We start from the raw sequence: 27,527 nt of genomic DNA, 5'->3' as shown, positions 1-27,527 counted from the left end.
GGGTTCAAATTTTGTTATACCCCCGCGGATGATGGAAGATGAATGAAGCGCGTAGCTAGCAGTTAACTACCGAAAACAATATCACAGCGTATAAACAGGCGCTAATATGCTGAAACAGGAAATCACTGAATAATAAAGACATTTGGGAACTGTGTAGAGGACCCACCTACCAGGTTCGCATGCTTGGCACGTAAACTGAGCTGGACAGGCAGTTGGTCGAGGGAGGTTGCTAATAACAAACGTTAGCATGCACAGGAAGGATCTACTCGGAGTGTATGCAAGATTGTCAGAATCAACGGGAAACACACCATCTCCTGAGGGTAAGTCATTCAAGAGGTGTCGTTATTAGTTAGGAGTAGAACTGGGTTGGCTTATTCAATATGCGGTTTGATATACAGTAGAAAACGCTCAATGCTACATAGCTAAATGTTGGCTTAGCTAGTCACCGTCACTAGTGGTACAGGAGTCTGTCGTAGATATGTTGGTTATGAGCACGTCTGGTTTCTGCTGCTGCCTTAAACCAAGCTAAATGTTTACTATATTATACTGGCATCCCTGCACAGTGTATCCCAGATTCCTGATTATAACGTGTAACCTATCTTGTTTCACTCACACAGGCTGAGGCAGCTGTGCCACCATGTACCCGAGCCCTAACTACCCCATTAAGCCCAGCTGCAACAGCAGCAACAGCAGCAGCATCACTGAGCTGCTGGGTGCCCTCTGTGACTCCAGCCTGTCCGGGGTATCATGGAAGCGCCGTGCCCTGGGAGGAGTCTCAAGAGAGGGTTTCTGCAGAGCTCTCAAGAGGTGTGCCTACGGTGTCCTGCTGTCCAAGCTATTTCAGGATGGCACCAAAGGGTCTGCCTCGGGACAGAGTGCCACAGCTAATACACCACCCAGAAACAAAGTCCTGATGATCTGTTTTGACCTGCGGGTGGCAGGGTGCAGAGAGGAAGCGGAGAGGTTGGAGGAGCAGCTGGAGAGGCTGCCGGAAGGAGAATCCTCTGGCCTGAAGGAAGTGGATGCGGTCCTAGAGCTCCTGGTGCACCTAGCTGGGTCAGCACCACCTCCCCCTACTTCTTTCAGCAGGGACTACATGAGACGAGAGAGACCCGTGCTGCGGAGGCCCCAACCCTGGGGCTACCAGAGCGAGGAGCTGCAGAGGCTAGAGGCTCGTGCGTGGGGTCTAGTGTGTGGGGAGGAATGGGGGACTTTGGAGAGTTTGTGTGGAACTCAGAGGTTGATGGATGCCCCTCCGGGCTCAGGACTGCTGGCTCTGAGAACTAAATCAGAATCAGAAGAAAGATTTGAGAGGGAGACCAGGATGACGCTGTTTGGAGCACTGCAGCACACTCGCACCTCGGACATAGACATCAGACTGGACCTGCCTCCTGTGCCCAGTAATATTGATGTAACTGGGCTGGCTATAAGGGTATGCAACTATGTATCAGTCTTGCTTATGCATATTGTTGATTTGTCTTCTGGCTAGGGTAGTTCATTATGACTTGCTAGTTCACTTTCATAAATGTTTGATTTAGGTTTAAGCCCCAGTGTTTTGCAACAGTATCATAAGGCTTGATTGTTGTTTGTGCAGGTCCCCTCCTCTTTAGACCAGTCTGAGGATGAGGGATTCCAGTCATCTTCCAACCTGACCCCAGACTCTCAGTCAGAGCCCAGCTCTATTCCAGACTTTGATATATGGGAAGCTCTCCGCACGTTTGAGCCTGGAAAGCGCCGCTGCTGGGAGTCTGTTGGCTGGTAAGAGTCACAATAGTTGCTTTGTTGAATATTTCATCATAAGCATGTCAAAATTATTTTCCAGACAAAATTTTAGCTCGATGTAACTATCAGAAAACATTCTCAGATCAACTGATCATTAAATCTGTACGAAGTCAGAAAATTGTGAAATATACCCATCACAAGTTCCAAGAGTGTACGGTGATATTTTTAATTTGTTTGTTTTGTCACATCAACAGTTGACATTTTTGCTCGATAAACAGCATTTGATTAATAAATAAGCAAAGTTGTTGGAAAGAAAATCTCTGTTGATTGACAAGGAAATGTGAAGTTTAGTGTGAGAACATAAAAGGCACAAGAAGCAGTTTAGCAAGTCACAGTTAGTTATTTCATATGTTTTCAGTTTTGCTCTCCCTCTCAGGAACACAACACAATTAAGTCAAATTTGATTGCCTAATTTTTCTTATCAGCCCACCGGGAAAAAGGGAGTCTCTCTATCTAACAGAGGGAGGCAGGGAGGCCTTTGACCAACTCTATCGTCTATGGGAGGGGGAGATGAGGGTGGTCAGTACCAGCACACCCTCTCCTCTTCTCCCGCTGCCCCTGGACTCCCAGAAACAGCTGGTGTCCGACCTTCTCAATGTCTTGATCGGAGTGGCGTCCACGACCTTCCCTCTCAACCAGGTGCATTTCATTATCATCTTTTATATGTCTCTTAAATGCAATAAAAAGCAACTGATGCCTTGTTTTAGGGGTCTGACAGACTGAAGTGATAAAAACACTGTGGCAGCAAACAATTACGAAAGAAAGAGCTAAATCAATGGACAATCTGTGCATGCGTGATATAAACTAACCCAAGTGACTCGTAAAAGGTTATTGCCTCAAAAACACAAAAAGAAAAAAAAGACAAAGTGACAGTTTTAAGCACAAACTCAAGTCAGTCAGTCACCTGACAAGATACATTAAATGAAGAGGAAATATTTGAAAGTACTCCTAAGTATTCCTTTATTGTTTCGCATTAAGTGTTTATGTTTCCAGAAGAGTGTATTTATTTGCAACATAAATTGAATCCTCTTTTGTTTCCCCTCTCTCTAGCAGACTTGTATCATTAACATGCAGGCTGGTGTAAGTTAGGACACAATATTAGGGAAACCTGTACAATCTAAGTTAATCTAACACAATAATACTGCATCAAAGGCAACTTCTGCAAAAGTTTTGTAGCTAATGTCAGAGAGGTGTTTATTAAACTGAGAGGTAATCTTTGCGGCTGTGGTTTGAGGTAGCATTGTGCTCGATTGCAAAATATTGTCTGTGTTATTTTAGTCGCCCCAGAAGAGTCATGTCTAGGAGCTTTGTATCCAGTTCTCATAAAACAACCACGGGAAGGACAACATAACAAACACCTTATTATGTGTCACGGTCTAATATAATAACACCACACACCTTCAGAAATCACCATGGAGGTGACTCTCTGACAGCCTCAACAAAATTCAATATCATAAGCTTTACAAAGACGGTCTTTGCTGCAGGGCTATTTTATTGGACATTATTAGACTGTACAGTTGTTCATTGTATTTTCTCCACCATCTGTAAATATGTAATCTCCTTCACAGAGCGTTCAGTTTGACGTCAGACCTGGTGTGTGCGTGTCAGGAGCCTCTCCAGAGAGTGTGTCTCGTCTCTTAGGGGAGCTGGCCCAGTACGGCACATACTACTTGAGGCTAAGCCGCTTTTCTCTGCAGAGTGCTGACAAAAAAGGCCTCGTGTTTCAGGTATGTTTGTATAATCATCATTAATGCTGTTGAGACGGCACATTTTACCCCTCTCTTCTCACCTCCGTATGCTGCATCGACCAGTTGTTTTTGCCGTTGTTGTGACCATCAGTGAAGTTTAATTCAAAATACGCTATTCATCCCTCAAGGGGCAATTTGAGACTAGAGAAATTGCAAACACAAGTACATAATTCATTTACACACATGCACTTCCATTGCGTTCAAGTTACAACACTGCTGTTGCTTGAATCATCTGCCCCCCTCAAGTAATTGCCAGTTTGTTGCACTACCTGAAGTATCTAACGATGGCTAGCTGGTGTTAACGTTGCTAATGCTACCTAACGTTAAAATGGTGCTAGGGCAGTATAGTATGTTATGTAAGGGCGCATACTGTTTAAATCAGCCAATACGTAGACGTGTATATATAGATTTTTTTCTACAAACTGGCGACTGCTAAACTCTTGACGCTGGCGAAACGTGATACCAATGGCGTTACGCCATTGGCTCACAAATCTTCTTAGAAGCAGGAACCAACTTTCAGAATTCTTACAGACATAAACAAAACAATCGTTTTGGACCAAAAATCACAAAATCTTTAAAATGATCAGAACAATGTTTTTAAGGAAAAGAGATACTTTTATTCTGCACCTTTCTTAAAGATCTGTAGGTGTATCATTAAAAAATAAATAAATAAATAGATAACCAAATATGTCAAAAGGGCACAACAGGTCAAAATGTACAAGTATATATTTTAAATATACACACAAGGTAAATTAAACATTGCAGTAGTTTCACATCGGCACAGATAATGAATTTGATAGATTCTGTTTTTGTTTCTAAGGCGTTTACAGGTGGTCTGCGGAAGTATCTGCATTACTACAGGGCTTGTGTTCTCAGCACTCCACCCACCCTCAGCCTGTTGACCATCGGCTTCCTCTTCCGCAAAGTTGGCCGCCAGCTAAGGTGAGGTCAAACCTTTTTTTTTATTCTGGTGTCTTGTGGTAATTTCACACTTTGGGCCTCACCTTGTCGACAGTACAGTCGTTCCCCGACAGAGAGAACCCTGATGCAAATATCAGTGGATCAAAAAAAAATCTCTTCTCTTTTAATCTAAGGTATCTGTCAGAACTGTGCTGTGTAGATGGGCCTTTGGGTGCAGGCCAAGCTACCTTCCCTGTGGTGAGTGGTCTTTTATCTGCAACCTGCAATATGTCATCCATCCCGGCTGTGTTTAGCCTATCAGATTGGATGTCAGCTCAGTGCCATGTGCCTTTCCTCAGGGTGTTAAACTGCTGTCCTACCTGTACAACGAAGCGCAGAATAACTGCAGCAACGAAAACTATCCGGTCCTGTTGTCGCTGCTGAAGAGCAGCTGTGAGCCTTATACACGGTCAGTCACACTACGCTCCTCATGCAGATACTAGTCTCCAAAACAAAGTAATATACAACTCAAGGACGTGACTTTACTTCGTTGATATGCAGTACTTGTTCTATTAATCTCTGTTCCGGCCACTGTCAGGACTGAGTCTGACTGTTCTGACTGTGCTTCACTTAGGTTTGTGACTGACTGGGTGTATAGCGGCGTGTTTCGAGATGTTTACGGGGAATTCATGATCCAGGTCAATGAGGAGTATCTCAGTTTCAGAGGTGAGATGACACACACACACTTGTGCTGTCGCATAAACACTTTGGCTTCAGTCAGCGGGATCTGAAAATGAAAAGCCTGCCAGACAGACAGGAAAAAATAGATTTTATTACCGCCTTTATTGCCTAGTTGGATTCGTCCTTGTTTCTATAAGGGATGTCATGAAGTTATTGGATGATAATCGGCGGGAAACAGAGTCAGCTGCACCAGCTGTGGGGACCAGAGCCATCTCCGCTCCGTAAACCACAGGGACACACACACAAATAGATAATATTCCTTTATTCTTTTCACTTGGTGCACCATGCTGACTACAACACAGCATTTTCTGTAATACATTTTTTTTTTTTTTTCTTACATTTCTTCTCTTGTAATTGCCCCTGACAAATCTGGACTAGCTGAATTCATTTATTCTTGTCCAATTAAAGACTTGGCTCTTTAAGGAGAGCAGAGGAGGAGAGTTGAGACAGTAGGAGATGCTTCTAGCAGAGCAGATAAATATAGAGCTGTCTGTGCTCTACAGGAGCTGGCTGACTTACAACTGAATAGATTTTTTATAGTTTCAGCTCACTTCAAAATTTAATTGTGAGCTCTCCAACTAACGGTTATTTTTTATTATCAATAACACTGCTCATTACTTCCTCAATTTAGAGATTAATAATTTGGCCCATTAAAAAAAATTAGAAAACCGAAAAAAAAATTCCATCACAATATCAAAGAGTAAAAAGTCGTGCTAATCAAATGGCTTGTTTTACCGAAAAAAACAAAGGCCGAAACCATCAAGTATTTCGGCATGTTTGCGTGAAAAGTGACTTAAACAAATAATTGGTTGTCACAATGGATCGATTAATAATTGATCAGTTCTGCAGCTGTAGTTACATTAACAAAATTGTGTTGAATTAACAGTCACTCCTTGAAGTAAAAACTAAATTTTTTAGATTCTGTAGGTTACGAACATACCTGGCTAGAGCTGAAATGGCTGATCAATAAGTCGACTGACAGAAAATGGCAACTGTTTTGATAATCTATGAATCATTTATGTACTTTTTTCAGATAAGACGCTAAGATTTTGTCTGCATACATTTTTTAATTGTGAGGATTGGTTGCCCATCTCGTCACTTATGATAGTAGTAGAGACAGAAAATCACTACTATCACTATTTTCTGAAATGTGAATTGCAAAACAATTTGTCGAGAAACAAATCTGCTAATTAATCGATCACGGAAATATTAATGGATGCACAATTTTGGATTTTTAAGATTATTGGATTATTTTTATTATTGGTGATATTGGTACATGCGCATATTTCTTTCCACCTAATTGCAGAGCACATCATGTCTCTCCTGTTGTGGAAATAACATTATTATCGTGATGGCCCACTAGCAGATGCAGGCGTACAGTGCTTTTCAAAGTGTACACATTCACCTGGCTATATTTAAATGTTCATTTCCGGCCAATGTCAAAAGGCTTTAACGGCTAATACCGAAGATGTGCCGATATGATCGTACAACCCGTTAGTTGCAGCCCTATATTTGGGAATAGTATAATGATTGATGAAATCTTTTTCCCAAACAGGTACACATTGGCCTCATTATGACAGTACTTCATAAATATAGTTGTATAATAATCATTAAGGCTTGTCCAAATATTGTATGTCATGCAACACCCCATTCAAGGTCAGACTATCACCTCGGCTTTGTCTGGCTAAGAGGTTCATTTGCTCATCGGCTACACCTCATCAACTCCTGCAGTGAACCTCTGCACTTCTCGCTCCTGCTTTTTGGAGGACACACAAATGTCATTGTTCTCCTCGAAGTCTGTCGGCCAGGGAAGCAATCAGCGGCTAAGCTTTCTTGGCAAGCCGCAGGCTTTCTGTAAAGAGCTCGGGAAGCTCAGTGCATTCATGTTCTCTTATGCTTTTTGCTTAGGATCACTGAGCTAAGCGCTAACAATTTCCAAGTGTTAATTCAAGCGGCCAGAGTTTTGCCATGCCCTGTAAGTCATACTAATAAGGAAAAGTTTTAGGCCAGGCTGAGTAATACTCCTCCACTATTGCTTTTTGTACTTAAGTTGTGGGTGTGTTGTAGTTTTATCGAAGGCATAATGGACCCGTGTAACTACTTGGTCTGAACTGTAGAATGGCATGTAATAGGTGTCTTGGATTTTCTGCAGATAAACACTTCTGGGTCCAAGGCTACACTCTGATCTCAAAGGACGTGGAGGACTGTGTGCCCATCTTCCTGAGACACATTGCCAATGACGTGTACGTCTGTGGGAAGACCATCAACCTCCTCAAGATCTGCTGCCCCCAGGTTCATTTTGCACATTTCACACATTTATATATGCAGACGAGGGGATTTTATTCAGCTGAACGTTCTCGCCTGAATTATATTCTTAATTTATTCAGTTCAGAGTGACTGTTGTTTGAATAAATTAGGGACAAAAAATGTTAATCCTTAAGTTTACACTGCCATACTTGATCTGTTTACAGACATTCAGTGTACTGCATTGGCTTTGAGATGCATAGATTGGCACTTACACCCAACAAATCCACCCCACAATTATCTACCTGCCACATCGATGATTGTACCCTTTTGGGAATCCATACTGGCAAAAGAGTGCGGGACAAATAATCCATACTACGACATATAGGGACACAGGCTCCAGCAAAACGTCATCACTACCCATTCATCAGCATTGTGTCATATTCTCTTGTGGTACTGAGTCACAGGTGTTTTCAAAACATTTTGCAGACATTTGAACTCTGAACTTTGAACTCTTCTGCTCTCAATCACTTCCTGCTTTATAAAAAACAAATATTGGCATTTTAGATGTATATTTTCTGCTTTGACAGTGCTTTTGTGATGTATATCGGTTTGAAAAGGTTCGTAGATCAACAGAAAAATCAACCTTTGAATTAAAAATGGCAACCATACCCTCATTCCAGTTTTTAACATGTAGGTCTTTTTCTGCTTTTATATCAATTTAAACTGAAAATGTTTGGTTGTTCAGTTTGTGAGACACATTTGAAGAATCAGCTTGAAACTATGATGCACATTTTTCTGTCTTTTCTCGATATTTTTCCTCGATTAATTGTTTAGTCTACAGAACATCAGAAAATGGTTAAAATGTCCCTCACATGACATCTCCAATTTGCTTTTTGTTTCGACCAACCAACAGTCAAAAACCTAAAAGCTATTCACTGTAGTTTATGGTAAGGAAATGTGGCAATTTATCAGATTTTAGCAGCAGGATTAATCAAATGTTTGGTATTTTTGCTTGAAAAAGGGTTAATATTAATTAAAAAAAATATAAATGGATTAATCTAAATACATGTATTTACAAAAATGTTGATAAGCGACAAATTGTTAAAATCTAAAGGATATTCTTGCAGTCTTTTGCATGTAGAAATTACCTGCGAGTTTGAGATTTCCAGCACTACCGCCTGAGGAGCACCTGTATAATTAAGCTAAAGCGTTGTACATGTATATGAGTGGACTCCTCACTTGACACGATGACAGTAAGCTTAGAAATTCAGACAAATGGAAAGCCTCGGTGAAGTGTTTGAAGTTTTTACGTGATCTAACTATATTTAATCTCCTCACCTGTCTGTGACTCACCCGCTGATTCTCCAGCGCATAATGTTTTTATAACTCGACCTGCCTGACCTAAACCGCAGGGCTCATGCTCCTGACTAATTGGTATCCTGTAACTACAGTGTTTCTCTCTATGCTAATTTCCGCCAATGTTGGGGTCTGCTATTCCTGGACAAACTGCAGGGTGGTGAAGAGCATGTGTGAAATTATGGATTGAAACACTGCTGGTGGAGAGATGGTAGCTAATGTGCTAATTAACTGCTTCTAGTCAGTTCGATGTAATTTATTATAACGAACGAAGCCTATTTGTTCTTCTAAGTAATTTACAGTTAGGCATATCGCTATCTTCTACAGCTGATCGTACTTTTTTTTTGTTATAAAAGGCATCATTATCAGTTAGGTTGTTAAGAGAAAATCAAACACACTGTTCTGATAATTGATTCATTAGCATTTTACTGGCAGAAATGCCAAACAGTTGCTGATTCTAGCAGCTCAACAGTAACAATGTTCTCCTTCCTGACTAGACCAATCAGTTAATCAATTAATGAACTGGAACTTTGGGATCCATGATATAGAAGCACCATCAGGATTAAAAACGTAAAACAACAAGCCTCCCTTAAAGTGCTAACTTCCTGTTAACTGTGTGTCAACAGCACTACATCTGCTGGTCGGAGCTGCCGGTGCCTCGCATTTCCGTCACCTTCTCCCTTCAGGAGGTGGAGGAGATCGAGAGGGACTGTGCTGTGTACCGCGGACGCCTGGAGAGGATTGCAAAGCACAGCGCCATGAGCAGGGAGGAGCAAGTACTGAGACACACGTTGTTTTTTTTGCGTCTTACCTGAGATGTATTTTCTCATATTTTCTTCTGAAGTATGAGCATTTGTTATAGGGTTACAGATTACACCCAGCTTCCTCTGCAGCGACAAAAGGCTTTATACTACTTTTTCAAATATGCAGTAGTACTCCCCAAGACATGTAACCACACTTGAATGTATAAAATAGATGGAGTTATCCCTTCATATTTCTCCTCCTCAGTTATACCTGACATGAGGTTTGGCAAAATTAGCTTTAAGGAAGACATAAAAATGTTTCATGTGAAGCAAATGTTGGTAAACATGGTAGTCAACATGGTGTATTACTTTAATAAAGACACTGTTACGTCTCTGCTAGCTGACTTTAATAGATATTTAAAAATCCAGGGAAGCCTGACCATCAGTGAGGGAATGCAGTTAAACACGTTGTTATACAGGTACTGTCGCTAAAGACAGAGAGAGGAGTTTCTTTTTTTTTCTTAACATTACATGATTCATGATGGTGACACTGCCCCTCAAGTACTGAGAATTTCAGCAGCGAGTCATTAAAATGATGCAGCTGAAGTCGGGGGCCTGCACGCTGCTTGATTTAGTGTAACAGCCTGCTTTGTATGGCCTGTATCGTGTGTGCTGCTGGCTGTGCTGACTGGCAGAGGAGGTGGGAGGAGAGGTGAGCTGCAGGGCAGGCAGATAGATCTCTGTTAATGATGATTTCTTCTCTATCTATTGTAAGGCCCAGAGAGCAGAGCAGGCACGCCAGGAGCTGATCAATCAGGTCAGGGAGTCGGCTGCCCAAACCCTGGAGAGCATCCGTGGTAAGTGTGACACTTAGACACCGACACTGAGAGTATAATTTTATACAGCTCTTGATGTATATGCACACCCCCATCCTGCTAAGTATACGGCAAGAGTTCCTTTCAGCTCCATTCATTCCTCTCAGGAGAGCAGCAGAAATGCACAGGGGCGGCAGCAGTGAGGAATACTTTGTACAACTTCCAGTATTATAGGCTGTGAAATGTAATCATCGCTCGCACAGTTTAGCAAACTCCTCACATCATATATTACTTCAAAAGAAGTACAGCAAAGTCTTGGAAGTGTGGTCTCAGGCCTGACACTCTCACATAGGCATATTAGTGTGTGTGAGTGTGAGGCAGATGTTGATGCTGTTTTGTGTCTGTTTATATGTGCAGAAGAGAGACAGATATATTATGTACTTCTTTATGCAGGGAGGTAAGCAGTTCATTGTTATCTCTCTCAACTCCTGTAGGGCGCCAGGTGTCACAACGTCTGGCTGAGGAAGCCAAGAAGCGGGAGCGTTTTGAGGAGCTGAAACAGCATCTGGAGCAGGAGCAAGAGGTAGTGATGTGTGTGTGTGTGTGTGTGTGTGTAAGTGAGAGAGAGACAAAGATATTTTGTGTGTGTGAGACAAAGATATTTTGTGTGTGTGATCAGAGATCTAAAAAACTGCCTGCACTGGCAGGGGGGACAAAACAAATGTGTGAGACAGTACGATAGTAAACATGAGTCTGTAAGGGAGAAGGAAAAGATGGTGTGTTAAAGAGAGAGCATCACAATTATTTCTTATAATTACGAGGTTTGCTAACTCCCTCATGCTACACTAATTACAGATCATATACAGTTATTTCTATACAAATATACATAAACACGTAGTGCATGTTTCGACTCTACGTCAGGGTGAATGTAAACAGCAGCAACAAGATGGTGATGATAATGTGGTCAGCATCTTCCTTTGGGCGGTCGTGGCCTCAACGTCCGTTGCACATAGTCCAAAACACCTGCTTTCTTTGAGTACGTGTTTCATCAATAAAGCTGGAAAAAAACACCTTAAAAAGCAAAAATGTAGCACAATTTAGAGGAGCTACCGGCGGCTGCATCTGCATGCACCACTGTTGCCATAGCGTCAGTGGTAATAAAACATTAAACCTGCAATTACTGATTTCCCGGGCCACTTTGAGGCAGAAGTTGTGAACACAGAATCACCTTTTAAGTTGTCATGGCAGGAGTCGTGTTGTCTCTACTCCTGAGGAAAATATCTGGTTCTTTATCTGCTAAATGCTCCACCTGGTCCACCAACTAGTCCCTTACTGTGTCTGGCTGTTTAGTGCTGAGCAGGTTGTGTACAGTGTGTTTTAAGAGCTGTTTTTGCTGGAATTCGCTTCCTAAAGTGGGCAATTATGAGGTTATGCGAGCAGTGGCCACAAAAATAGGCTTAAACTTGCTAAAACAACTCTGTGAAGTCAAGAAGAGCTGAAGATTTAGGTGATTATTCTCTGTAGGTTCATCATTACAAGTGATGCCTCTCACATTTTCATTTCAATGATTGTTACTATAAAAATATGGATTATAGCCAAAAGCATCAACACATCTGTGAGATCAGAAATGAATGATTGGAAGAATGTAATGTACTAAATTCGGACTCATACACTCAGATACACAGATTTTGATGCCCATTTCAGAAGCTGAGAGCAATGATGTGTGTGTTGTTTTTGTGTGTGTGTGTGTGTGTGTGTGTGTGTGTGTTTGTGGTGTGGCAACAGTGGCGAAGTGCAGCCAAGAAGAGGCAGGAGGAGGATGACTTCAGCTTTGCCAGAGAGGTGAGGGACAGAGAGAAGAGACTACAAGCCCTGGAGGAGCAACTGGAGCAGAGAGCCAGGTCTGACTGTTTTTACAGCCCCCACTAGAGATGTTAATGTTTTATTGATGATTGATTATTCTCCGTTAAGATTTTATTTGATCTAGGATATATTAACTGACTATGTGCAAACATGATGGGACATCAATTCCATCTGTGTGGGATATTTCAGTGGCTCGAGCTCGGCCAAATTTCTGTGCAGTTTGGATAACTGCATGATGCCGCAGCATGAGCAGATGTGATCAGAATGTGTAATGTGAGCACAAATGGATTTTCAATTGATGGCCAGAAGTTGTTAGTTAGCTCGATGAGGTGCTGGAGGTCAGAGGTTACCAAAACTGTAGTAAGCACCCCTCCCCCGCAGCTTTTTGTCACTGTAGCTGACTCTTTAACATTTGTTTCCTGCAGTGTTACTTGTTGCAGAGTTTCTAGATTCAGATATCTTATTATTTGGAATATTCCACGTCAGTTGCGAGGAAAAACATAGATTTCAGGAGTATTGAAGGTTCGTCAAGTAAAAATTTAAATTCAGAGCCATCACAGAGCCTGAAAGCACATAAGTGCACACACAGGAGTATGACAGGCCATTTTATGCTTATCTCTCAAAGCTTATTCAAGCAATGTTCATATAAAATCTATTTCATTTGCAGTACGTTATGGAATATTAGACTTGTTGGCTAAAATAACAGTCACTCTGTGTTTAGGTGGTAAACAAGGTTCCATGAGGCCTTGAAATCCTGGAAAGTTTAAATTTGAAAAATCAAGGCCTTGGAAGTTGGTGAAAATGGATGAAAAGTTATTTTGATTTTTTTTAATCTATCTGTCTGACTGTCTGTCTGTACATCCCGTTCTTGTGTGCCTGCTATATCAAGCCTCAGCTAAATAATTTACTTGCACCTTGTGTGTTACTATGCTCTGACTAAACTGTAGGAAGGAGCTGATTGCTCAGTACAGCCATCTGTCAGAGGAAGCAGCTCGCAGAGAGAGGCGGGCCATGTGGCGGGTGCAGAGAATGAGGCTTGACAACGCCCGGGTTCAGTTCTTCATGTGTGACAGGCAGCAGACTCAGGTTGGTAAACACAGAAAATGCGTAATGAGGACAAGGAAAAGATGATTTAAGAGACTGACATAATGGCAGGTATGGGAAGTAATTTTAAACAAAGCTCTTGTGACTTTTCCAGGCAATACTCGAGAAATATCCTTTAGGCCAGGAGGGACCTCCAATTGAAGTTTTGCCATCTGTCCCCTCAGCACAACAGACTGCGCCACCATCAACACTAGTATGACAACATGCTGTTTTTTTTTTCTCTTACATTAATCCCTATTTCTTCCCACTTAATCATGCTCTTCCAAAGTGTGTGCAGCAGACGTCCTCATTAGCATCTTCTCTTAACAGAAATCTCCCACTCAGGAGCCATCAGATGAACAGCAGCCAGCGGAGATGCAAGATGCTGATGCCCTACCACCCCCACCTGACACGTCTTCATCCGCCTTCACAGTGGATCCTGCCCTCATCTCTGAGAACATTGACATCAATGATTTTCTCCCTAAATCTCCAAACCCTGACTGTCAGCAGGTGGACATGGCCCTACAGGAGATCGGCTCTGACCTACCCGAAGTGTGTCCTACAGCACAACTAGTTGAATATGACTTCAGTGCCCCCTTTAGTCCACTTGAGGGTATAACTGGCCAAGCGTCAACCCAGCCCCGGCCTCGCTGGGGACCTGCGGTCCAGCCAGACTTGGTCCAAAGTCACCCCTCTTTTTCTCACATTCCCATAGGAGAGAACATGTCTCAAGTCCAGGAGGGTCTCCCCAAAGCCAGCCCCTTTGGCCAAGCCTCCAAATCCAGCTTTCCTCTGGGCCAGTACACCCCAGAGGAGCCCCAAAATACATCTAAACCAAGTGTTTATGGACATCCTTCTCATGCCTCAGTGCAGCTTGCATCTGTGACAGAACAGAAGGCAGAAATGGTGAAGTTGGAAAGTAAAGTGGAGGGAAATGAAGATGAAGGTAAATCTGTTGAGACAGCAAAACAAGATGATTTGGTAGAGCAGAGTGGCAAGGATGATGATCACCAAAAAGTAGTGACGAGCATTCCTGCAAGCATTCAAGGCCACAGCTCAGATGCTCAAGATAAAGCTGGTGAAAAGGTTTCTTTGCCGGATATTCATGTCTTAAGCGCAGGCCTGAAAGGTGGTGAGCTGGTTTCAGATGCGGTTGCCCCACAGCCTTCACCTAGCATCCATGGCCATTCCTCTGATGCTCATATAAAGGTCGGACAGTTTGTATCAGAAGTTACGGCTCCTCTTCCATCACCTAACGTCCATGGTCATGCCTCAGATTCACGCATCAACATCGGAGATCATATTTCAGAAGTTGATGCCCCTCTACCTTCCTCTAACACTCACGGTCACTCATCTGATGCTCACATTAAAGTTGGGGAAAACGTGTCAGAATTCGTCGCTCCTCTTCCTACTCCAAATATCCACGGTCATGCCTCAGATGCACACATCAAAGTCGGTGAGCACGTTTCAGATGTAGTTGCCCATCTGCCCACTGCCAGTGTTCACGGTCACAGTTCAGATGCTCACATTAAAGTCGGAGAAAATGTCTCAGATGTTGTCGCGCAACTTCCTTCTCCCAGCATCCATGGTCACTCCTCCGATGCCAATATAAAAGTTGGCGAGTTTGTGTCCAACATACCTGAAGAGAGACCTCGTTCGAGTAAATACGGGCATTCCTCAGACTGCATCCTTCAAACAGGGTGTGTGGTGTCTGGATCTGAACCCGCCTTGTCCGCTTTACCTGGAGGCTCTTATGGTCACTCCTCAGACTCGATGTTGGTTATCGGATGTGTAGTTTCAGGAGATGAACCCAAACGTTCTCCTCTACCTGGCAGTGCCCATGGTCATTCATCAGACTCGAATTTAGGCACCGGATGTCTTGTGTCCAAAACTGATCCTCTTCCATCCCCACTGCCTGGCAGCGCCTATGGCCACTCCTCTGATTCCACGCTGGGGATGGGCTGCGTGGTGTTGGGGACGGAGCCACAAGCTTCTGTAATGCCAGGAAGCGCTTATGGCCACTCGTCAGATTCTTCACTTGGAGTCGGGTGCGTGGTGAAGGGCAAGGGCATTGGAAATCAGCAGAGGGCGGAAGACAATGAAGATGGTAAAGGTAATGAATAATATAATGTGATACACATTCTACAGTCATGAGACGCACTTAACTGCCACTTAGTAAGCTCAGGAGAGTATAAGATGTTATGATCTCTGATGCGATTGTAATCCAGATCAATAATCTTCCCCTCTTATTTGTAATCTTATTTTTATTGCATCAAATCAATACACAACAGAAAAACTCACAAACATATAGGAGATGATCTAATTGACAAGTAGAAATGAAGAATACGCTTACTTAAATCAAAGAAGACAGAAGTGCATTTACCCTTAAAGTGGCACCCTCAAAGACTTCAGTCCTGTAGTGATTAGTGGTAAAAGCAAACATGACGTTTAAAACTCAAGGTCCCAGAATTCTGGCAGCCACAAAACAAACTGTTGTTGTTTTTATAGAGAAGTCAGGCAGTTATTGGCCTTTTTCCATCATTCTGTGAGCAACATTGATCTGATTTTATGCTGCACACAGCAAGAGTCTGTGAACAACAGAGCACAGTGAAAAGAGTTTGTTATCTCGCTGAGAAGTTAGAGGTGTGCAGCCCGTCGCCTGCAGCTCTTCATCTAACAGATCGCTGTGGCTGCTCCCGTTTGTTTCATTACTCCCTGCAATGTTACCTGATGTGCTGTCAACGAATGCCGAAAATGACCATTTTGGATGAATGATATTGTTAAGTGCTAAGCTTACTGACAAACACACTGCATTTCCTGTGACTACTTTATAGTAAAAGTCAGCTCATGTTCTGTCAGTCAAATGATTTTAATGTGAAGCTTCAGCTGAAAGAAATGCTTGATTTGCATTCACTGTAACTTAATACATGTTGTTTTCTGGCAATGTTGCCACAGACAACCAGTTTATAATACTGCAAACATATAAATATTACAGTACTATCATCAGCGGTTCATAGGCTCAATCACCACTGTGTTAGTAGTTCTCTATAAATATTTCTATTTTCAGTTGCAGCCTTGGTGTAGTCTTCTACTTGACATAAACCAAATGTATAATTTCTCAGAAAGCTTGGATTATTGTTTATTTTCTCAGATACAAAATATAAGTGCAATACTGTGGATTCTGAATTCTGAATGGGACATTTTTAGGTAATTATTGTACATCTCTCTTCAGGTTTTAAGTCGGACAGCCCTGGCGAGCAGCTGCTTGAGAGCATGGGGTCCTGGGCAGCGGCCTTCGCTTTGTCCCCTGGAGAAAAGTCTGAGCAGGAATACCTCTTGGCTTTGTCCTCTCAGTACCAGGTGGAACACTACGAAGACTGCTACAACCTAATGGGTGAGTTGCAAACATATGAGTGTGCCAAAGAAACCATTAATCTTTGCGCATGTTGAGTAGAATTTGGGCCTTGAGGTCACGATTAAAGACATAATGGTGTCTAGCTTTGTTTAAACTAATTTAGAGGGTTGTTAATTTTAATGTTTACACTGAGAAGATGTTCCTTTTTATATTCATGAGGGCGAACTGAATATTAGAAACACCTCTTTGAATATCACATCTGAAAACGACAGCGCCACAAACGCCTCCAAAATGATCATACAGCTGAATAAACACCTTTCTAAAAACACAAAAACTGGCCATTATAACCTTCATGAAGGTAGAATTTATTACAGGACTGCATAATTTTATCTAGGTGTATCTATTAAACTAGTAACTGAGCATAATGTAGTTCCCAGTTGGCATGAATAGAGCTGAACCTTTGTATGCTCGTTTCACAGCACAGTTGTAAGTAAAATAAAAACTGTGTTGCATCAAAAATCAAACGAGCAAAAGTAAAACATTTGACTCGTAAATCAAATAAAATGAAATCCATTATCTCTCATAAAATTGATGCTCTTGCGTGAGTCATTATTTAATGAATGGCCTGAACGGGGATGGAATACAGATAATTCTGAGGCTGCTGCCTTTGCATGTAGAGAGAAATTAGATGAGACCAAACACTTGGGGCAAAAAAAACAAAGCCTAAGCCATTCTTTTATCAACAGAAAAAGTTGTAGCCTAAAGTAAAAATGTAGTAAAAAAAAAATGAAATTACTTGTGTCTTGAATTTTTTTGCATGTTTACTCCCTGATGTCTCTGAAATAACTTAATGAGAAATGAAACATCTTTTGAAATACACCACAACATCATGTCAAATTGCAGAGAAATGAAAATTATACACCTTGCAGCGGTGGAGCTTACTTCATGTAAATTACAACATGTTCAGGAGTGATTCATTTTCAGAGGCTGTTTAATATTTACTCCCTCAGCAGGCACAGAGGTTGCATAAAAAGCAGCGATATTTCATAAGGGTATTTAGTCTGGTTCATGTTTGGGTGGGATGCATCATGGCTCGTTGAAGCAATATCTTGTCTTTTTCACTCGCGTGTGTTGTTCAGTCATGCTGCTATTATTTATGCCAGCTTCCAGGGTCTGCATGAAATCAATCAGAATCTCCTCAGCCGAATACATTTTCCACGCCACTGATCAAAGTCAGGAGAGCTCATTATTTAGGAAATGTTACTATCAATGTAGAGTGTGGACTAAATAATTGTAACAGCTTACAGTCTAGTGCTATTTAATGAATCACCTTGCAGTAAATACTAGCGATTGTGAATCCGTTATCTTTTGTTTTTGTTGAGATTGTGTCAGAGAAGATTTGATCAAATTCAAAGGTCATTTTAACAGCTTGCAGTTATTATCGATTAACCTGTTATTTTCTCAATTAACCATTTAGGTAGTATACATTATCAAAAATGGTAAAAAGCCCAAGTTCACATATTCAAATGTTTTCTTTTTGTCAGAGTAATATATAACATCAACACGTATCAATATGTAATATCAACATTTTAGAAAGTGTAAAGGAGAAGTTTTTTACACTTTTAGACTTTAGTAAATGTTTCAACATTTATTTTAGGTCATTCATTCTTGCCAATATATGGATATTTATTTGACTTCTTTCTTTTTCATTCAACTCTACATGCCCTTTCTTTGCACTATTAAAAATAAACTCTTTTCAGAGAGTGATATTTATTCAGCCACATGTCTGTCATCTCCTCCTCACACAGCTTCGTCCCCCGAGTGTCAGCTGCTGAAGCAGGTAACTCGGGGCCCCTGGGGCCTTCCCATGGACCCGACACTCCGCAGAGCCACGGACACAACTGCCGTCCAACTCAGCGAGATGGTTTCTCTGCCAGTTCTGATAAAACACTCTGTCACTGCCCCGCTCATCACACAGTGAGTGTCTGACTGAAAGGAAGCTTGCAGGAAGAAATGGTCTGTCTAGTGTTCGATTGGAATAAAAATAACACTTGTAGGCACATTGCAGGTTGTTCTATACAAGTATAAGTATCCAGAGAAATCCTGAAGTGCGTTTTTTTACTGATATCGTGCCATTTTCCGGCTTTCTTCAGGCCACTTGAACTGCAGTTGAGTGCACATTCTGCTCTAGAGGAATAATTTAAATTCTTATTACCCTCCATCTTTGTGGGATCCTTTTTCTGTTTGAAATTCCATCAGAGCTCCAGACAAGCCTGTCAGTCTTCACCTACAATGTTTCTGCACACTATGCAGTTTAGCCTTTGTGTGCAAAGAAATGGCTTTCTCATCTCTTTTCTGCACACAGAGGGGGTGCAGTATATTTAGCGCTGGAATTCGTAGTTCTAAATTTTTATTAACTCATTTTCATCCGATGCTTAGACGATGCAGGGGTGTTTGCCAGAGATTTTCTACTCTATTTTTATCTCTCTATTTCCCTGCTGACTTTTCAGTTAGAGAAAACTGTCCCTAAATCCCGCTGTTATATAAAGGTGAATTGCTTAGGAATAAGTCAAACTAATGGGACTGAGGAAGTCATCCAAAAAGTGAAAAACACCGGTATATTCCCTGAGCTTTCTCCAGAGCTGACGTCTGTCATCCCTTGTATTAAATTTGCAAGTCAGCAACATTTTCTCGAGTCAAAACTTTTCCCTCCTAACCTTGGTCATTCTCTCTTCCACCTTCCATCCCCAGTGTGTCTTTGGTGAACAAGGCGGTGGTGGACTATTTCTTTGTGGAGTTGGGAGTGGAAAGACACTTCGAGGCACTGCGCCACTTCCTGCTGATGGAGGACGGCGAGTTCGCACAGTCCCTCAGCGATCTGCTCTTTGAGAAGGTGAAGCTCTTTAAGTAGTGTTGCTGTCATCTCCATGCACATTCAACATAGGGGTCTGTAGGGCATTTTTCTTCAGTTTTTCGGGATTCTAGGATAAGAGAGGGCAAGAAGACCAAATGTTCTGACCTCACTGTCAATGCAATATATTTTAACTTTCTATTACCTTCTTTTAGCTTGTGAAATCTATCTGAGAGCATGTTTTTATCTCTAAACTACTTAGTACATGCTTAGTAACACCCTTAGGGCCCGGACACACCATGCTGACAGTCATCTGTTCACTCTGTTTGAGTCCACAGCATTGGCCATCATTTAGAAGTGTATGCACTATAGGCGGAGCACAGTTCTCTAAAGAAAGTTACATGACTCTTGTGTGAGGGTTCATATTTCCTCCTGCAAAATGTAATCCAGTATCCTGGAGCCAGTGTGTGTTGCAGTTATATCACATGTAGCTTCTCAAAAAGGGATCGCTGTTATGAAATGTACAAACAAAACTGAGCATTCTGAAAGCTGCTTTAATCAATCGGTTTTATTATAGTAATGGATTAAATGATGTAACGTGAAAGGGGTTGCTCGTGGTGACAAACCCACGGAGGATTATCACCCCACCCTGCACCTCCCTTCAACATAATGGAGCGCTCCATCGCCTTTTAAAGTCGTTGTCAACAACAGCTGTTTGAGCAAGAGAAAGTCCCAAAAACTGACTATACCCAAATGCCCGACACAGACAAAGTTGATGACTAGCTGGTAAATAGATCGGAGCATTTAGCAGCTAAGCAGCCATTTATTTCCCGCAGGAGTTGGTGGAGAAGATGGAACTAAAGAGTGAATATTGGACTTGTCATGTTTGTGGACACAAACAGCCTCCAAATGACAGCCCTGGAGGCAGCGGAAACAAGTTGTGAACATTGACATATCATCACCATTTACACATTTGCTTATTTACAGCAGTAACGGAGAAACATCATTCATTTTGAGTCGTGTTTCTGCCCATTTGATGACTTCAAGTCCAACTCACTCTTTTTCCTATGTTATTGGTCTCTTATCAACTCATGAGGGAAATAATTGGCTGTGTCGCTGCTATATGCGGCGCTATGTTTACCAGCTAGCTGTTAACTGTGTCTGTCTGCTGGTTGGTGCTGAGCAGAAACAGCTGCTTGCTTCTGCCAAAAACAACAAAAAACCTGAATCTGCGGGAGAGCTGCAGATTCAGGTGCTCCTCATCACCAAGTGCGACCCTGTTCGTTCTTGCATTGTTTCCGCAATTTCATTGAATACACTGGTATAATAGAAACAACAACAACAACCGCTTAAAACTGTCGGCCTGTTTTACAGCACATGATGTTGCCAGATTCTGAGACTACTTATGTCAAGCCCAAGCTTCCTGGCGTGGAAGCACAGTCTGTGCTTACACCTTGGTGCTGTTCTGCAGAAACATTCATGTACGTCTGTCTCTTGGGGCGCATGAGACAGAAGGTTTTTGTCCCAGCCGAACACTCCACCAGCTGATTTCACTGATTAGCACACCTTCAACCGGAAAGCAAACTAATTATTGTATTCAGCTACCCGTAGTGTTTGTTTGGAGTGAAAACCTTGATGGCAAACAACAGGTGTGGAGGTACGGGTAGCTATCCACGTTTGATCTTCTGTGTATTTATCTAACCGATGTCTCCGCTACCCAGCTGGGCAGCGGCCAGACTCCCGGCGAGCTGCTGACCCCCCTGGTGCTGAACTCCATCCTCAGCAAGGCCCTGCAGTACAGCTTACACGGGGACACACCGTTAGCTGGCAACTTCACCTTCGCCCTGCGCTTCCTCCCAGAGACCTTCCACCCACACGCCCCCGATTCCCTCAACTGTCTGGAGCTACGCTACAAGGTGAGGCGTTGTGAGTGAGTAACAGTGTGTGTGCACGTGTGGGTGTGAGTGTGAGTGGCAGCTTGAATGTGACAACCCGTCATGTTTTGACAAACTGCTCGGGGTGTGGAAAATTAGCTTATCACGCACTTAAATGATTGAAGCTCGCAGATTGATTGGGGTTAGGATGACATGCGTGGTGACTAATGCTGCACATATTGTCCTCTGCTCTTGTTCTTTATTCTTCACGCTATCTCTGTCATGACTGTTCCCTCTCCTGCTGAATGTCCCTCCCTCTCTCTCCCCATCTTTATCACGCTTCACTCTTTCTCTCTTTATACATTCTTCTCCCCCATTCCACTTCTACCCCCCATCTCTCACACTCTGTCTTCCCTTCACGATCCTCTCACCTCCTTTATCAACGTCTCTGCACTCACACCTTTCTCCTTCCGTCTTCCCATCCGTCACTCTCCTTTTACCTGTTTTTCGTTCCACTTTCTTTTGCTTCCTTTCACACTCACACCTTCACACGCTATTTTCTCCACCACCACCCCTCCACCGGTGTCTCTTTGGCTTCTTGTCATCTCCCAGGTGGACTGGCCGTTGAACATCATCATCACGGACAGCTGCATGAACAAGTACAACCGTCTGTTCTCGTTCCTGTTGCAGCTCAAACACATGGTGTGGAGCCTCCGAGAGGTCTGGTTCCACCTCAAGCGGACAGGTGAGACGGTGTGAGCTTTTGATCCAGGCCCGGCTCAGACTCCTCCTCTGAGAGAGAAGAGTTAAGATTCTTCCTGTTGTGCTTCGGCTGTTTATAAAATATTCATCGAGGGGAATGCTGCGATTCCTTTATGTTTTATTAATACAAAGCACATCTCATACCAGTGGGATTGTTGTAAAACAGTGTGCTTCAGTGGGTTAGATGGTATTGATCAGTGAGAGCTTGTGCACAGACTACATAAACAGATACCCTGAAGGGGAAAAAACAAAGAATCAAGTTATTAAAAGTATATAAACTTCGGCGATTATAGCCTTAATATTACCAGAGGAAAATGTGGATTATGTATTAGTATGGCACTCTGATCTGACTGCATTTTTGACCATTGGCAGGACTAATGGGAAATATTTTTTTTTATTTTAACACAATTACTTTATGTCTGTATAATAAATATGGCTTTAATTAACAATTAGGAGTTTATTTGCATCGATTTTTGCCTAAAACTCAAATAAAGATGAATCTCTGTCAGTCAAGTTCCCAAAGTGAGTTCAAATTGCTGACTAACTGAAACAAAAGCACCCAAAGGTATTGATTTAACATTGATATGATACAGAAAAGCAGCAGATCTTCACATTTTAAAGTCTGTAACTAACAAATGTTTCAACACTGATTGCGTCTCTCTTCCCATCTCTGTTTTCCCTCAGCGCTGGTAAAGGGAGCCGGCCGCTCGGTGCAGTTTCGTCAGCTGCAGCTGTACAGACACGAGATGCAGCATTTTGTCAAGGTGATACAGGGATACATCGCCAACCAGATCCTGCAAGTGTCCTGGAGCGAGTTCACAGCCAAGCTGGCCACTGCCAGCGACCTGGACGCCATCCACCGCACACATGCAGACTACCTCAACAGAGCCATCTTCAGGTGAGGACTGGAACGGCATATATGCATATTACAGTATTTGTTCCAATATAATGCTTGCCGTTGTCTGTTATAAGCACAAATTAGTTGATGTATGATATTTTTCTTTAATGTATTGTGTCGTAGGACTTTCTAGAACAAGACTAAATGTTCTTTTCTCATCTTAAATGCAATACATTTTAAACTTGTAAGCATTTAGAGTGATCACGGCTACATGTATTTATTGTGATCTAGACTGCACGCCATGTGAGAGGAGGCACAGGCAACCTCGCAAACCTAAAGAATGTATGCATGTGGCACAGTTCTCCACATTAGCGTGATTTACTATAATGATTTTAGATTAATATTTGCCCCCCTGTTCATATAGTTCATTGTTGCTGCCTGAATTAAACTGCATTAAATTAGGATTTTGTGACTGATCTTTAGCATGTATAAAAAATGTATGCATTTTGCAGTAGCACAAAGTGTAAAGATATATCTCCATCTCTTGAATTAATGATCTAACACGTGCAGAAGTGATACAGATTTTTTAGGTGTGTGCTCCTCTTTTCCTTATCTCAAAAATTGGTCACGGTGTGTCGATCCAATAGAGTGATACAAACTCTATTAAGCTGTCTGTGTATCAGCCATGAAATAACTGATTCATATTAAATACAGTTTCTCCTTCGACAGATTCACTGTTACTGCTATCAGTTACATTTATTGAGTCACGGTGGGCTGCAGACTCGGATTAAGTGCCGCAGCATCACTTGGCTCATGTTAATGTACTTTAAAATTATTCCAGTGTGGAGCTGCAATGTGTGGATGATGAGTCAATTATTTGACTGAAAGAAATTTGTAGTTTTTCAAGGAAAAATACCAAACATTTGATGGTTTAGGCTCTAAAATATGAGATTTGTAGCGATTTTTGGGTTTGACATCATAGTAAATTGAGTACTTGTGGGGATTGAACTGTTGATTGGTCAAAACAAGATATTTAATGACTTCACCTTGTGCTTAGGGATATTCTGATGAGCATTTTTCAGTTTTTCTGATGGCGTTACAGTACTTGCACGTAATGAGGAATGCAGATTTTAAATCTGGGAAAAGAAGGCACTGCTATCAGATCACTTATCGGTACTGGCACATACCTTGAGTTGAGGTATCGGAGCTGGTATTGGCTAAGAACTACATGATCATTTTCTTTGGGTTCATTCATTTTCATTTTTAGGTTTGTGTTTTATTTTAAATGGACAGATTAATCTTAGGTATAGATAGGGTTAGGGTTGTGAAAATTATATCGTTATATATCTTGGGAAAACGGCAGTTGTTACTTCGAGATAATAACTCCAGATAACAAATGAAATTAACTCGTTCACGGGAAAACGGAGGAAATAAAATGTATGAATGCATGGCCCTTTAGGGCTTCCATACAACCCCAAATTATTGGCAACAAATATTTAATTCATCATTTTAAGTAATTTTTAAAGGCAAAATATCAAAAATGATCTGGTTCCTGCTCATCAGAGGTGAACATTTGCAGGTTTCTTAGTCTTCTAAAACAGTAAATTTAATATATTTGAGCTTTTGACTGTTGTAAATCAAGCAACATAAATATGTCAGCTTGGTTTGTTTGCTTATTTGGCCTATACAACATATGAAAGGAATGAAAAATGTCAAATCAACAGTCCAAAACCCAAAGATGTTAAATTTACCATAATGAGAACATTTTTTTGGGATCCTGGACCCTTCATGTACAGAAGGGCTCAAATTAAATGTTGTTACAGGTGTTCGGTAAAGTGTTTGTATAGTTAAATAGAGACGGCAAAAACTGAATTTAAACCGTCAGGATTTTAAGGGCTACAAAATCACAAAATGCGGACAATTTTTCAGGAAGTGAAATGATTTCCTCAGGCTCTGTACAGGCACAGCATGTTGAAGTGGAACCTTCTGCACCCATAATTTCATATAAAATTAATTCAACCTCCTCCTTGCAAGTTAATTAAAATTCCAGCTGGATTTGAGGCTAACTTTTGAACCCGATGAATGATTTAATCTCATTAGGAGAGGATGTCAGTATCACACTTCCCTGTGTAAAACTTCAGCATGTTGAAAAGTCATTGCAAAGTTCCCTGTCATGTCTCATAAACTTTGCACTCTCCCGTCTCCCCAGGGGTCTGCTTACAGAGAAAGCGGCTCCGGTCATGAACATCATCCACAGCATCTTCAGCCTCATCCTCAAGTTCCGGGCCCAGCTGATCGCACAGCCCTGGGAGAGCCAGCAGGGGGAGGCAGTGCACCCCAGCTTCATTGCCATGCAGCAGTCATACAACACCTTCAAGTATTACTCCCACTTTCTTTTCAAGGGTAAGGACAGAATATAAGAACTGACTTTAATTCATATTTACCCTGTTTATTAGTTTTATTTCACCTACATTTAATCAAAACTTAAAGAAGTTCTGAACCTGTCTTACTTTTATTATTGAAATTTTTTTTATTGAGCAGTTAATAAAAATGTTTCTCAGTTCAGTTATTATAAAGCCAAAGGATGTGTTGTGAAAGTGTGAAAGTATCCACTCTATATTCAATATAGTAAGAGAGAAAAAGGAACAGTAATAACAATAATTTGAAAAGAACGAAAGGTGGGGCACATAATGCTGTGAAATGGCACAACTCTACAAAATGTTGATTATCTTCTAATTTCAAGCTGCAAGGTTCTTAATTAAGGGTTGCCAAATTCTATCACACTGAGGGAATTTGTTTCTTAAAGCATGTCAAATCTCCTCTAAATGTAAGGGATTAATTAAGTCATCCAGTGACATTTAAATCGTTGGAAGAGGCGTTTTCTTTGCACTTACCGCTGCGAGAGTTTTTGCTGTACAGTAATTAAGAAATTAGACAGAAGTTTCTGAGCTGAAGTCAGGTTCATTGTTGATTTAGATGAACTTGTCTGTGTGATAGCCTTTCCCTGTTTGTGTAATTAATGATGGGTTATTAGGTAATACGTGTGGAACATATTTTAATTTAATCAGTATGGTTTTTATTTGCTGCAGCAATGTGTCCTCATAGTCTAAGTTTAAAAGGTAGGGTCACATTTTTAAGCTTGTATTAAAACAGTACTGACATGCCCATGTGTAATAGTGGTCGGTTTAGGCAGAACTTAACTTCAGAAGTGGTCGATGGCTGCGCAGCCTCCACCTGTCACGTGGGGATGTATATTAATGATTTATGTATTGATTTAGGTATTTAATACTTTGATATTCAGTGTTACAGATTTATTTATTTACTTATTTAGGTATGTTTTAATAAAGCCGAAGATTGTTCATTTCTGACCATGTCAAATGAATTTCTACTGGCTGTTACCTGCTCCAAACTATCGTTATTATACCGGCTTTCAAAAATCCACTATTTGTCGACCTCTAAAAAGTGCATTTATACTGTCTTTGCTGCCTGTAATTGCCCCTCCTGTTCATACTTGTTATTAAGAGGTCCATCCTGAAGCAATTTCAATGTGAGTGACAGGAAAACGACATTCACAGCCCTCTCTTTGTACAGAAATACACCCCAAAATTAATATCTTTCAAAGTCAGTCTGTGAAGTGCATAGTTCCCTTTTTATGTTTCCACAAAGGCTGTTGCCTTATTGAGCCATGGCAGAGGGAATTATGTACTAAAGAGACTGTACCTCTCCCTGCTCATATTAGCTTCAGCTGAACTCTCGAATGTGTTTTTGTACAGAAGAAGTGGATTTTGTCCGCTATAACTTATAATGGAAACATGTCAGTAAGGGGTCTCCTAATGGCCTGTTTAAAAATGTTTCAGTGTACATGTGAACCTTTCCCTCAAGTTTTTGAGAGAATACAGGATTAACAATTCAGAAATAATCAGAACTGTATTTATATTTATAGCACTTTTCTAAAACAGAGTTATTAAGCAGTTTGTGTTTCTTTTTTCTTCTCTCAGTGGTGACCAAGCTGGTGAACAGAGGCTACCAGCCTCATCTCGAGGATTTCCTCCTTCGCATCAACTTCAACAACTACTACAAAGACTCCTGAGCTGTCTACTGCTTTGTATGTATTTTTGCGCATGAGTGCTTGGCACAAGACAGGCAATTTGTAAGATGATTATGCAATGCACCACAGTGTACCATGAGTGTTTACATCTTTAGAATCTCCTATGTGTTTATACGACAGATAATTAGACACATAAAATAAATGAAGTTCCAAAATACATTTAAAATCCCACCTGTACTTTATAGGTCATTTACATTCAGACTAGTTTAGGCAATCATTTTGAGCTACGTGTTTATAAGCTTGATGAATGGCTTCACGTCTGAAAGTGTACGCTGCCAAAGTTTGCAACCGAGATAAAGCAGATGCCTGCTGTAAAGCCTCTCATGCTCAGGTGTGCCTCCAGCTGTCTAGATTCTAAGTGCATTTAAGTTAAATGACAATTATATGTAAATACAAATGCTTTGTTTAATAAATGTTCTATTCTCGCTGGTGATGATCTCAAAGTTTTTTTTGTGATGTAA

At 41.4% G+C, this 27,527-nt stretch overlaps 1 protein-coding gene across 2 annotated transcripts; it reads left to right on the top strand.

Annotated features, from left to right (window-relative positions):
• Positions 1-15: 15 nt before the first annotated feature.
• tubgcp6 (tubulin gamma complex component 6) lies at positions 16-27,497 on the top strand. Of its 2 annotated transcripts, none has more exons than XM_084364970.1 (25): positions 16-320; positions 618-1,432; positions 1,595-1,758; positions 2,208-2,421; positions 3,351-3,509; positions 4,351-4,472; positions 4,625-4,688; positions 4,790-4,899; positions 5,065-5,156; positions 7,324-7,463; positions 9,401-9,550; positions 10,293-10,374; positions 10,827-10,915; positions 12,118-12,233; positions 13,143-13,281; positions 13,394-13,492; positions 13,624-15,391; positions 16,511-16,672; positions 18,442-18,610; positions 19,385-19,526; positions 21,206-21,400; positions 21,971-22,103; positions 22,805-23,018; positions 25,168-25,361; positions 26,957-27,497. In XM_084364970.1, exons 2-25 carry the CDS (start codon positions 638-640, stop codon positions 27,046-27,048), a joined length of 5,604 nt encoding a protein of 1,867 aa, XP_084221096.1. In that variant the 5' UTR covers positions 16-320; positions 618-637; the 3' UTR covers positions 27,049-27,497. The 2 variants fall into 2 exon arrangements, with proteins under 2 accessions (XP_084221096.1, XP_084221095.1); XM_084364969.1 differs by having other exon boundaries at positions 13,609-15,391.
• The last annotated feature ends 30 nt before the right edge of the window (positions 27,498-27,527 follow it).

Source organism: Pagrus pagrus, assembly GCF_965226575.1.
Source record: "Pagrus pagrus genome assembly, chromosome: 10".
NCBI lineage: Eukaryota > Metazoa > Chordata > Actinopteri > Spariformes > Sparidae > Pagrus > Pagrus pagrus.
The sequence above is the reverse complement of the archived record's forward strand: the minus strand, read 5'-3'. Positions and strand labels throughout refer to the sequence as shown.

Bases quoted from the DNA above. Each gene is read 5' to 3' on its own strand.
- tubgcp6 (XM_084364969.1), top strand. From the start codon at position 638: ATGTACCCGAGCCCTAACTACCCCATTAAGCCCAGCTGCAACAGCAGC. The intron at 1,759-2,207 runs GTAAGAGTCACA...TTTTCTTATCAG, and splicing joins TGCTGGGAGTCTGTTGGCTG to CCCACCGGGAAAAAGGGAGT. The intron at 21,401-21,970 runs GTGAGGCGTTGT...GTCATCTCCCAG, and splicing joins GTCTGGAGCTACGCTACAAG to GTGGACTGGCCGTTGAACAT.